This window comes from Sarcophilus harrisii, chromosome 2 (genome assembly GCF_902635505.1).
Source record: "Sarcophilus harrisii chromosome 2, mSarHar1.11, whole genome shotgun sequence".
NCBI lineage: Eukaryota > Metazoa > Chordata > Mammalia > Dasyuromorphia > Dasyuridae > Sarcophilus > Sarcophilus harrisii.
This window is the reverse complement of record NC_045427.1, coordinates 226,603,781-226,616,889: the sequence shown is the minus strand read 5'-3', so window position 1 is coordinate 226,616,889 and position 13,109 is coordinate 226,603,781. Positions and strand designations below refer to the sequence as shown.

The following is a 13,109-nucleotide window of genomic DNA, read 5'->3' as shown; positions in this document are numbered from 1 at the left end:
TCCTTTCAGAAACTAATCTAAAGGTTTAAAAAAAGTTTCACCTCCAAATCCTCATTTAATTCAAGACTGTCTTAGATGTTCACGTAACCAAATTTCCAAGTACAAAAGTCCGTGGGGAATGACAGAACTTTTACAGAATGAATGCCAATAGTCCTACAACCCACTAATGATGTCCTTGAAAAGTATTTTACAATATTCAGAGCAGGGAAAACTTTTAAAGTTCTGGGGCGTTTAACTATTATTTGATAGTCAAAGAATTAACAATTTCAGTGACCCCCCAAAAATAAGTACTCATTTACCCTAGTTAAATACCCATTTAGTTTTGACTTAAGCAACAAACTTTTTGAACAATACCAAGTACTTCTATTGTAATCAAAGTGTCATTTTAATTTTGTTTCAAGGAATTCGAATTTTTTCAACTGGGATGCACTTAAATTCCACCGAGCTCACAAAACAAATCAAGTTGGTACCTAAATTAAGTGTTTAAGAGCAAAAGAACATTTCCCCCACACAAAAATCCCTAGAGAAACCATTCATTGTAGAACCAGCGAACTGCTTTAACAATCAATTTTCTTTAATAGGGCAGATCAAAGCATATGGATATATCCAGAGACTATCATTTTTAACCTACTCCCAATCCTTTTTTAACTAGATAGCAGTAGTAAAAGATTCATTCTATAAAGATTGTCTTAATACGATGGACTTTTGGGGAAAAAAATCTTCTTCCAACACCCCTTCCCTCACCATTATTCACATTATAAATTCTTCCTTGAAGTAATTTTGAAATCCATGATTACAAGAGGGGCTTTTTCCATCATCTATTTCACACAAATGAATTACACAACTCAATACTGTGGAAATGTTGGGTCTATTTTGGTGGCCCACGCCATGAGACCTCCCATAACATCTCTGGCCAACAAGGAGTCCAAATCTTTGATCAACAAGCTCTGCAGGACCTTCACGGCTTTTTGAGAATCATTCCCCAGTTTGCAAATCACATAAATGGGGAAAAGTGCCCCTTTCTGGATATTCTGCTTTCCTTTCCTAACGGCGTCTCCTAAAAGTTCCAGGCTTTTGGCCTCTTTCCGCTCCAAATGGCTCAAAGGAATGTGGAGGGCATGCGGAAGGCAACAGATGTCCACCTCCACCTTAGGCCGCACGTCCAGCAGCAGGTGAGGCTGCCCCGCGTCCAACACCTGCTTGTAGTGGACAACAGAAACCCGCTCCTCCTGGGAAAGCAACCGCAGACTACGGCACTTATCGGTGGCCGAGGAGCCGCACAAGGCTTCATAGTCCAGGAGACGGGTCACGGTGGGCTGGTCCCCACACACCACACAATCTGGCCGACGGCCCCGAAGCTGAATGCGGCGGAACTGGCCACTGAGAGCATCAAAGAGCAGGAGACTGCCGCTGTAGGAGGGCCCGAGACCGGCCGCGATCTTGATCACCTCGAGCGCCTGCAGGCAACCGAGCACTCCGGGCACCACGCCCAGGACGCCTCCGTCGGCGCAGTTGGTCACCGTCTCGGCCGGGGGTGGCCTGGGGAAGACGCAGCGGTAGCAGGGCCCGTCTCCGTAGTGGTAGACGGTGAGCTGGCCCTCCAGACGCAGCGCGCTGGCCGAGACCAGAGGCCGGCCGGCCAGCACGCACGCGTCGCTGACCAGGTAGCGAGTGGGCACGTTGTCCGAGCAGTCGGCCACCACGTCGTAGAGGCGGACGAGGTCCAGCGCGGTGGCCGGGGTGAGGGCTTCGGCGTACGGAACGCACTGCACGGCTGAGTTGAGCCGCTTCAGGGCGGCGGCGGCCGAGTGCGCCTTGGCCAGGCCCGCCCGCCCTTCGCCATGCAGGACCTGCCGGTGCAGATTACTCAGCTCCACCACATCGTGATCTATGAGGCCCAGGCGGCCGACTCCGGCAGCCGCCAGATACTGGGCCAAGGGGCAGCCCAGGCCGCCGCAGCCCACCACCAGCACCGAAGAGGCGGCCAGCCGCAGCTGCCCGCGCACCCCGAGCTCCGGCAGGACCAGCTGTCGGCTGTAACGGAGAATCTCCTCCCGGGACAGGGCAGCCTTCGGCGGCAGCGGGGCCGGCTCTGGCGCCTTCCGTGGAGACTGCTCCGCCGTAGCTGCCTCCAGGCGCTGCCTGAGGAACTTTAGCTCCTCTTCACGCAAAGCAACCTCAGCCTCCAAGGCGAGCACCTCTTCGCTTGCCGCCATGCTGTTCTAACCTGGCCGTTGCCTCGGGACGGGCTTCCGCTTTCGTCTCCTAGCGACTGGGCCAAGCCAAATATTGGGGGGTGGAGGGTCGAGCAGCGTGTTAAGGGCGACAGATCGGTGTTTCCACGTCAGCCTAGTGATTGTCCCTCATCTGTAAAACGTTAGCATCCTAACGGAAAATAATTTTCAAAGGGGCCGTGAGAAGAGCAAGAGAACAAAGCCAAGCTGGTCCTTTTAAGCCCTCCTCTATTTGAACTATCCCTTCCCCCTTGCCCCCCTACGGCACTCTGCCGTCTCCGCGCACCGCACGCTCTTCTTTACGTAATTCCGATTCCGGTAGATTGCAGTTCCGCCATGGCCTCCCACAGCGATAGCTCTAGCAGTGCAGGGTCTCAGCGAAGAGGAGTGAGGAATCCTGCAGCACGGGCTACTGCAACGGATAAGTACTCGGTGCTTCTCCCCACCTACAACGAGCGGGAGAACTTGCCTCTCATCGTGTGGTTGTTGGTGAAGAGCTTCGAAGAAAGGTACCGCCCCGGGCCCTCTCTCGGGAAGGATGAGCTGGCCGTCCCTCTGCGGCTCCAGCCTGTCTTTTCCAGCGACCCCCTTCCCGCTTCCTCCCCGGCTGTTTGGTGGCTCCCTTGAGAAAGAAAGCCTCCTCTCTGAGGGCTGCTCAAGTGATCGCGAGCTATAATGGCGGCTTCCTCCCTGGGGGACCCGTTCTGGGCGGCTCTCCCAGGAATCCTCCCCCCCGCGGCATTGGAACCTCCTTCTGTCCTTTTCCAGCACCACCTCTCCCTCCCCCCGCCCTCCCTGCGACTCGGCATGGTCCCTTAGGTTGCCTGTGGGCAAGAGCCAAGCTTGAGGCTGGCCTTCTTTTCTCCCCAAACGCCTCAGACCGAAGAGTGATTAGATTGCCTATCGGTGGGTAAAGACGTGGATTAGCTTTCTGGCTCCCCAGATCTGGGCCTCCCCCTCGGAACTGACACGGGTACTGCAGGATGGGGAGAGGAAGCCCTGAGTCCTTCCTCCCCGGCGTTCTGGCTCCTGTGAGCACTTAGACAAAAGAATGAGAATTGTGCGTGCGCTGTTTGAATAATAGAAATGGAGCTTAACAGCCGAGCACAAATAACTTCCCCATACGTACATCAGTGCGTTTTTACTTAAATGTGCACATGTTATCCTTATGTGGTGAGGGTATATCATTTTGCTAACAGCTGGTAGATCGTGTGTAGCATAAATAGTCGTTTAAAAATTGGGCACAGAAGGTTGGTTTTATTTTTAATTACAAAATATCCCAAGCTTGGCGGAAGATCATACAGAATTGCAGAGATGTGGCCCCTCTGTTAATTCACTTTTGTGTAGCTCTGTAAAGTCGGACATAGTTTGTAACCCTATCTTTAATACTTGTTACCACCTTGACCTTGAATAAGTCATTTCTCATCCTCTTAACAAAAGGTTTAGACTAGCTCCTTCCAGTTCCGAATATCTTATACTGATTTGAAATTAAAAGCTTGAAAAAATTTAACAGCTTCAAAGCTAACATCAGTTTCAATTAAGAATCACTACCGATTTATAAATCAATAGATTTCCTAGTTATTTATTTAGTTGTAGGATATATTAAAGATACTAGAATGGAGAGCTAAAAAAGATTCGTCTGCTTTATCTTACAAGTGAGAAAATTGGTCCTGAATGGTTAAAAGAGTTAACTAAGATGGCAATGAGAGCCCATTTGGACTGTATGAATTACAAGACCTTTTTTCAGCAATACTTGTGATTCAGACATTGGATTCCAGGTCCTCTGATTTTAAATCTCAATTTTTTTCCCATTACACCATAGTTCTTGGTGTCATGCATTTTAAGTTAAAATGTATGATGACAGTACAACACATGTACATGAATTTTTTAAAAATTAAAATATAAAATATCAAGTTGATTTCATTGGCCATAGTAGTTTCAGGAAAATAGATTTTTCATGACTTTTGCTACTTAACTTTCCAAGTATTGGGTGAAAAGTGTTTTCTAATGCTGGATTTATTTGAAAACTGTTCACATCAGAGAGTGACACAGTAGATACAGCACTGGACCTGGAGTCAGGAAGACATAATTTCCCTAGGAAAATGACCCTAGGGAAATAATTTAATCTCTCTGTCTTGGCTTCCTCAACTGTAAAAAAAAGAATAACAATCATACTTTTCCAGGCTTGAAACGCGACAATATTTATAAAGCGCTTAGCACAGTGCTAGCATAGAGTAGGTAATTAATATTTTATTTACTTTATATCTGTTGACTGTTTATCCATTGAAGAATGCTTTTTGATCTTATATATATAGTTTGTAAGTCAGCTAACATTAATTTGGCATTTATTATGTGCCAGACAGTGTGATAAATTTTAGAATTACAAAGAAAAGCAAAAAAAAAAAAAAAAAAAGTCCCTCTTCTCAAGGAATTTATAATCTAATGAGAGAAACAACATACAAACAGCTATGTACAAACAAAATAAATACACAACAAATAGATGATTATTAGGGGAAAGTCACTAAGAGTCAGGGAAACTGGAAAAGGCTTTTGCAGAAATTGAGATACTCTAGTCGATACAGGAAGGAAGCCTGGGAAACTAGGAGGCAGAGATGAGGATTAAGCGAATTGGGGATGAAAGGGGGTGTACATAGAGATAGCAAAAATGCCTGAAGTCTGTCATGTTTGAGGAAAGGCAAGGAGACTAGTGTCGCCCAAGCCTCAGTATGTGGAAGGGAATAATAAGATGTAAGACTAGAAAGGTAGGAAGAAATACATTGTGAAGGGCTTTGAAAGCCAAATAGTATTTTATATATTTCATTCTGGAGTTAATAAGGGAGCCACTGGAATTTATTGAACAGGAGGAGGAGACTACAATCAAAATTGGTTTTTTTGTAAGATTGATAGCTAAGTGGAGGATAGAATGGAGTAAGGAAAGATTTAAGACTAGGAGATTATCAGACTACAGCAGTAGACCAAATGAGGTGACTGGGGCCTATACCAATGTCAGGGGAGAAGGGATTTTATAGAAAAGAAGTTATAAACAACAGTATATGACCAGTGATTGGATATAGGAGGATAAAATAAAATGAGGAGTTATGGTTGCCTAGGTTGCTCACTTGGATGACTGGGAGAATGGGTAGTACCCTTAACAGTAATAGGGAGGTCAGGAAGACAAAAGGGTTTGTAGAAACAGATAATGATTTCAGTTTTGGACATGTCAAATTTACGAAATCTTTTGGACTGTTTTGAGTTCTCTGAGTTGGAGATGCTAGACTGATGGTTGGCAGGACAAGTATATCTAAGAATCAACTACATAGAGATGATCATTGAAACCACAAAAACTTATGAAATAATTTGTATTCGTTTCACATGTATATCAAATATCAGACCCTCATCAGAGATACTTAAAATAAAGATTTCTTTTTCTATCTACAGTTTCTATTTTATTCTGCTATAGTTGCATTGATTTAACTCATGCAAAATTTTTTTCATTTCTTATTATCTAAATGATCTTTTGTCTTTTATGATTAACTTTATAGCTACCTAATCTGGTTCTCTTCCAATTTTTATTTTATATAACATTTAATAAGGTGAATACACTTATGTAAAATTCACTATAGTGACCATCACAGTGTTAAGCTCTATTTTAAAGACACATAAAATCACTTTGGACTAAATAGTAAGATTTTACACATTAAAAAGCTGCAGTTGACAAGAGCTAGAATAACTTTCCCATTAATCTTAATGAGGTCTTGGTATAATCAGGACTAGAACCCAGAGCTAAGTCAGTAATCCAATCTGATCAGTAATCTTTTACTCATAATTCACTGCCTCTTGATATATTCAATTCAAACTCTTCCAAATTAGATAGAATATTTGAGGATTAGCTACACCCAGGGAAAGAACTCTGGGAGATGACTATGAACGACTACATAGAATTCCCAATCCCTCTTTTTTTTGTCCACCTGCATTTTTGATTTCCTTCACAGGGTCATTGTACACTATTTCAAAGTCCGATTCTTTTTGTACAGCAAAATAACTGTTTGGACATGTATACATATATTGTATTTAACTTATACTTTAACATATTTAACATGTATTGGTCAACCTGACATCTAGGGGAAGGGGTGGGGGGAAGGAGGGAAAAAGTTGGAACAAAAAGATTTGCAACTGTCGATGCTGAAAAATTACCTATGCATATATCTTATAAATAAAAAGCTATAATAAAAATATGAATTTAAAAAAGAATATTTGAGGATTAGAATAGGTTTTTGTTTTTTATTAAATGGTACTTTTTCTTTGTAGGAATTCTATATATTTAGTGATACCTCTTAAAAATAGTTTTAATCAGTGATAGCCTAATTTCTCCCTGGGGAGGAAGACAAAGACATTGGTTTCTCTTTACACACAGTCTCTCAGGTTTTCTTTCCTATTAAAGAAATATACTCCCTTTGTTTATATTACATAGTTCTCTTGTTCCCTCTTCCCCTAAGCCTAGCAAATAAAATTTGTTATTTTTAATTTTAACACCTTAGTTATGGTATTTTTCCATGATGTTAATTGGGTTGAGCCTATTAAAAACCTTTTTAGCTTTTCTATGTTACAAGAAAAGCTGAAACTCGTAATTTATTTCAACAAATAAGAATCAGGCTGGTCCTCAATATTTTATCAAATTTCATCTTTTCTATTAGGCAATTGGAATATGACTTGAGTAAAATATTACTATTTACTTTTGTAATTGTATGGTGTTCCTCATGAATAGTTTACAATTTAGAGTGGTGGACAACATTTTTTTTTTCTGTTTTTAGTAAATAATTTTTAAATTTTTTTATTTCAGTGGAAACAACTATGAAATTATAGTCATAGATGATGGCAGTCCAGATGGGACGCAGGAAGTTGCTCAACAGTTGGAAAAGATTTATGGACCAGATAAAATTGTGAGTTAAATTATATTTGTTTTAAACTATATTCTGTTTATTTACAGAAAAGGTGGAGAGTAGTGTTGATATTTTCAATTAATTTACAGAACTGCTAAAGATAAAAAAGTTTATAAATAAGTGAAAACTACCTGGGCTATTTCTTTTTTTTTTTTTTTTTTTTTTTTTTAGTTAGAACTAAAAAATGTTTGATTTTACAAGAACAATACTTAATATAGAGAAATTTAACTTTTTATTGTTCATCACAGATCTTTATGTGAACTTTATATTTTATGGTCATTTATACTACTTTAAAGACAGTTTTTTAAAACGGCAGGAGATTTGTGACAATGAATAGATAATAGATGAATGTTGTGTTTTTTAAAATCTTCACTTCATTGTGTTGTTTTTTTTTAATAGAATGTATTCTCTGATCTTTAAAGCAGAGATCATTGCCTGTAAAATCAGTTTCCCTATTGGTATCATAGAACTTTTTAGAGAGTAATGATAGAGTTCTATACCACATATTCAATGTTATTTACAGTATTAAACAATCAGAATGCTTTATCAGCTGTTTTTTATATAGAGAGAGTGGCCCCAAAAGTCTTACTGCAATTTTGTTATTGATGGCTATATAGTGTCAGAATTAATACTAAAACCAAACTCTTTCATGGGATAGTGGCCATGAAAATTTTCTTTTTATATGAAGAAGTTAATTTAGTATCCATAGTGTACAGTTACTATAAGGATAGAGGATGGACTTGTGATTTCATTAATATAGAACCTCCCCCTCCCCAACCCTTCCACTAGTAGCTGTCAAACTTCTACAATACATAGTCTTAGTAATTGTGAGTTCCCTAGGTTCAGAGTATGACAAAAGCTAGATTTAATTCCTGGTCTTCTTGACTGTGAAGCCAGTGTTTTACTTTTTTTCTTCTTCCACTTTTTACTAGCTCTATGTATTTTATTTTAATCTCCCATGAACCTCTGGAACATAATAAACTAAAACTTTTATTGCATTTCAGAGTAATATGTAATTTGGGATACCCTCAATTCTAAGTCAAGTACTATATTTATATACTCAAGTCTTATAACTTAAGTCTTTTTCTTTCCTGCAACCTTTATATTAATAACATTTTATTTTACTGAATAAGATTACAAAAATCTAGAATGAATAAATTATACTTAAGATGCTACAATAAAACTAATTTATAATGTTGGTAGACAGAAGTGTACTTTACTTCATACTAGTTCACATTTATTTAAATACCTACTATGTGCAAGCATTGTTCTCGATGCTGAAGATAAAAAATTTAAAAACAAAACAATCCTTCCTTGGAAGGAGCTTAAATTCTGTGGAAAGGGACAAGGATATGTACACAGACTTACATTTCCCATCTCTGGGCCTTTACTGGTCATCACGAATACCTGCAATGTACTCCCTCCTCAGCCACCACTTCATGGAAATCCTTTCTCCCTTTAAGATGTAACTTAAGCGCCCCTTTCTATATAACACCACTTTCTTTTTCTTAACTTGGCCAACTATTAATTAGTACCCTTACTCCCAACCTTTCTTGTTTTTATATGTTTATAATTGTTCTTTATATTCTGTATGTGTATGTATATACATAAACATGTAGAGAAAGATTTATGTATCTCTAAAGGCATTGTACATACATATAGACCCTTGATTCCTCTGTTAGGAGGCAGGCATCCTGAGAGTAGGGATTATTTCATTCTTTGTATTTTTATTCCCAGGGCCTAGCACATAGGAAGCATTTAATAAATACTTGTTTAATAGGGTAGTAGAGCCTGGTGGCATTGTTAAATTACTATAATTTGAAGAATTTAAATGTGAATCTCGTATGGATGGGGAATTTAACTAAGATGATTAAATTAGAAAAATTAAACAATTACATAGGTACTTAATAAATTTTTGCTTAAGAATTGTTGAAAAATTCAATAATTAATATAGTAACAATGAAGTAAAATAGTTTTATTTTTGTAATTTTTTAAATTAAGAAAATTATAGTAGAGATATAATATTTTCCCTGAAGTAATAAATTAAATATGTATGAAAAATAATCACTGGGGAAAGTTGAATGCATGACAAATTATAATAATTAATAAAGCTGGAATTAAACTTGGGTCTTCTGATTCCAATCCTATATCTTGTTTCTGTTAAGTAATGCTTTCAGTCATGAAATAGTGCTCTAAAAATTTGAGGTTTGATGTGTTAGATCTCAAAATGAGTTACAAATAGCAAATAAAAACACAATTTTCTTGCATTCATATATTATTGATAAATTTTATTTACATTTATAATTACCTCAGCAAATATAATTCATATGGAATGCTAGATACATTTCTAGTATAAAATTTGTGCATTAATTTATTTTTTGGGTGAATTGAACCTGATTTTTTTAATGCAATAAAATAGTACTTTTTAAGCTTTTTAAAAATCTTCATTTTCCTATATCACATTTATTTATCTTAGAAAATGCCTGTATAGCTTGTACTCTTAATAACTTCACAAGTTTAAAATTACTGATAAGAAGCATACAATTCAAAGAAATTGGAACAGATTTGTTCCATTTCTCCCTTTACCATAAGAAGTACTTATATCCAAACCAACTGTTAGGAAAAAGAGGGAAATTTTAAAATATCTACTACCAAAAGACAGCCTTTTATAAAACCTATGGTTCTCATAATTTCAGTTTCACATACTAAAGAACAATGTGTTTGGTAAATGGTATATTGAAATTTTAATTACATATTGGTTTGGAACTCAGACAAACTGTAATTGGTCCTGAGTGATAAAGAAAGTATGTCTTTTTATAAAGTTTTAAAGGTAGAGACCTTGTCTTATTTATCTTGGTATTTCAGACACAAAGTCAGTATTTAATAAAGGTTTAAATGAATTGAGTAGATAAAAATGACCTACAGGAACTATGCAGTAGTGAAATTTAGGAAAGTTAAAAAGAAAATACTATTTCACGGTGAAAAATAAACATGGAATTCATCGTATATGTAGGCAGGAAATAAAAGAATTTGGACATATTTGTGAATGGTAAAGCCATAAAAGACAACTTATAAGAGAAGCAAGCAAACATTAACATTAGTAATAGTCATTCCTTCCTATGTCTGGAGGTTAACACTGGGTGAGAGGGACATTGATTGTTCAGTTTGGTGACTCCTATGTTCCCTGTTCCCAAGATCCGACTTTCTCTTAAAGTGGAGTTTGACTTTATAGATAACCCTATTTATATATATATATGATCCTTAATTCTGCATTATCCTTTTTATATTGAGATTTTGTGGAAACAAAACATATAATCATAAGTAATAAGAAGTTTTTTTAAATTATTTTATAACTTTGAAAATATTTCATATGGGCATTTTATGTTTCCTCCCAATATATTATAAAAAGTTTAAATGTCCTCCTGGTATCTCAGTTGATTATTTTTTACCACAGAGCTCATTGACTTGATTGTAAGCTGATTATAATTTTAGCTTCCATTTTTGTGTTCACAACCATAAGTAGGTATTACAGTCAGCTTTCTCTGTCTCCTCCCTGTGGCAGACTAGAAAAAATGGGAAGCAATCCTTCAGTATATAACTATTTAAAGCTTGTTGACCATACCTAGATACTAAAGTGTGGGATTATTTCTATTGTGGGGTTTTTTTTATTTATTTATTAGCATTTTTAAACTGTAACTGACTAATGTGAATTTGTCTACAGTATAGATAAGATCTGATGACTTTTTCTTACTCTTACAGCTTCTAAGGCCTAGAGCTAAAAAGCTAGGACTGGGTAAGTAGTCATTAAGAAGAATGTCTCAATTTACATGCCTGGTATTTATCACTATAGAGTTATACAATAATTTTTTTTCTCATTTGAGGACAAGAGAAAACTATTTAATATCTTAGACTGGCTAGTTAATAACTAATCATAATTAAATTGAAATGATGTAATTTTTTCATATCTCACCTGATAATCCTGAAAAGAGAAAATTTTGAATTATGCTTTTTTTGTTTTAAAAAAATTAGCGTGCTTTTAAAACACATAATTTAAGGAGTTGATGGGGAGTAGTTTTAGGGACATGATTTTAATTTGTTGAATAAAATCTGAATTTTATTAAAATATACATAGAGTTCTTGCTTTATGTTAGTGAATCATTCTGTAGATCTTTTTGTAAAATGGTTTTTACATAATGAAATTTGTCCACACTTTTGAGGAAGGGAAAGAGACAGGAAGCACACAATTGAGTTACATTTAGAGGGTGAACATGGATAAAAGCAGAAGATGACTTGTAACACTGGGGCATTCGGACACTCATGTGAAGTATCATGTACAGAAGAATAGAAGACAGAGAAGTAGGCAGAGTGGGGCAAAGTTCTCTCTCAGCTCCAAAGGTCTCAAGCCAAGCCTTTGATCTGGTGGTGAACATAGGTTTGTTGGTTTGTTTGTTGGGGGGGGGGGGGGGGGGGGGGGGGGGGGGGGGGGAGATGGCTTTTTGTTTTCACTTGAGGAGTGCCAAGCTAAGGGTCACAAGGGGAGAGGAAGAGGGAAGGAGGGAGACAAACAGCACATAATCCTACTGGTCAATAAAATTAACAGACATCATTTTTGAATGTGAATTTCTTTCAGAATTCTTTATGTTGTCAGATTTGCCTGATATGAATTTATGTGAAGCAAGAACTATCTGTATTCATTATTAGTGAAATATTTAACACTTACATTCCCTGTATAGAGTTAATTTTAGACTTTTACATTTTGTTTCCCCTATACTTAGGATTCCATAGTCATGTAAAATATGAATGGAATGAATGTTTTTAACTGATACCTAAATGGCTCTGTGATTTCAAAAAAAGAAGTATTATCTCCAGCACTGTGTCACATGATCCATCCATACTTGCCTATCCTGTGTGACTATGATCCATATTTTATAGATTTACAAGGTGGTCCGCCCAAGGCGATTGAGGCCTTTCCTTGTATTCCTTGAATACATTGTCAATTTCTTGCTCTTTAAATTTATAACTAGGCCATAATTATTTCTAATCATACATTTCTCTGATAATCAGTAAATAAGGGCTTAATGCTGTGTTAAGTTCTAGAGGTCAAAGAAATGCAGAAGCAATCCCTGTCACTAAGAAATTCACATTCTAATGTGGGAAAGAAATGCAAACAACTATGGACAACCAAGATATATACTGGGTAAATTAGAGGTAACCTCAGGGAATAGAAGCACTAATATTAAGAGGGATCAGGAAAAGCTTCTTGGAGGAGGTAGGATTTTAGTTGATTTGAGGAAAGCCAGGAAGTGGAGATAAGAAGGAATAGCATTGCAGGCATGAAAATTTTTGGATTTGGGGTATGGTATGTCTTATATCAGTAACATCAAGGGGACAGTATCCTTGGATTTGAGTACAGTATGAGAAGACTACAAAATTAAATCTAATCATAATTCTTTGTCATTGAAGGCAACAGCTGGTGGCTCAGTGAATAGAGCACTGATCTCAGAGTCAGGAAGATCTGAATTCAAATCCAACCTGAGAAACTTAATACCTTTCTAACTTAGCAAGTCACTTAGCCTCTTTACCTCAGTTTCCTCAATTGTAAAATAATAATAATGTCACCTCACCTGGGATTATTGTGAGGATCAAATGAGGTGATCTCTAAAAGTTCTAAGCCCAATGCCTGACACATAGTAGGTGAGTCTCCCCGCTCTATCACAAAAAAATGCTACTATAAATATTTTGATGTATGTGAAGACTTTCTTCTTATCACTTAACTCATTGGAATGTGTATATTTGTGTAATTTCTAGAAAAAAAACAAGTATTCCCATTCTTTCCACTGTTATTTGATATAATTTTGGAAATGTTAGCAATACACAATAATGCAATAAGAGTAGAGAAAAAATTAAAAGCATGATTTTATTGTTATTTCTCTGT

The 13,109-nt window shown here is 37.4% G+C and overlaps 2 protein-coding genes across 3 annotated transcripts in view; one reads left to right on the top strand and one right to left on the bottom strand.

Annotated features, from left to right (window-relative positions):
• Window positions 1-361: 361 nt before the first annotated feature.
• MOCS3 (molybdenum cofactor synthesis 3) lies at window positions 362-2,239 on the bottom strand. The gene has a single exon (XM_031951632.1). The coding sequence runs from the start codon at window positions 2,214-2,216 to the stop codon at window positions 846-848; it is 1,371 nt and encodes a 456-aa protein (XP_031807492.1). The 5' UTR covers window positions 2,217-2,239; the 3' UTR covers window positions 362-845.
• Window positions 2,240-2,531: 292 nt separating this feature from the next.
• DPM1 (dolichyl-phosphate mannosyltransferase subunit 1, catalytic) overlaps window positions 2,532-13,109 on the top strand; it is a 30,558-nt gene continuing 19,980 nt past the window's right edge. For both annotated transcript variants that reach the window (XM_012539697.3, XM_003757685.4), the window contains exons 1-3: window positions 2,532-2,743; window positions 7,075-7,174; window positions 10,934-10,967. In XM_012539697.3, the coding sequence (XP_012395151.1) occupies window positions 2,571-2,743; window positions 7,075-7,174; window positions 10,934-10,967 (307 nt within the window). In that variant the 5' untranslated portion in view covers window positions 2,532-2,570. The remainder of the gene's footprint in view (window positions 2,744-7,074; window positions 7,175-10,933; window positions 10,968-13,109) is intronic.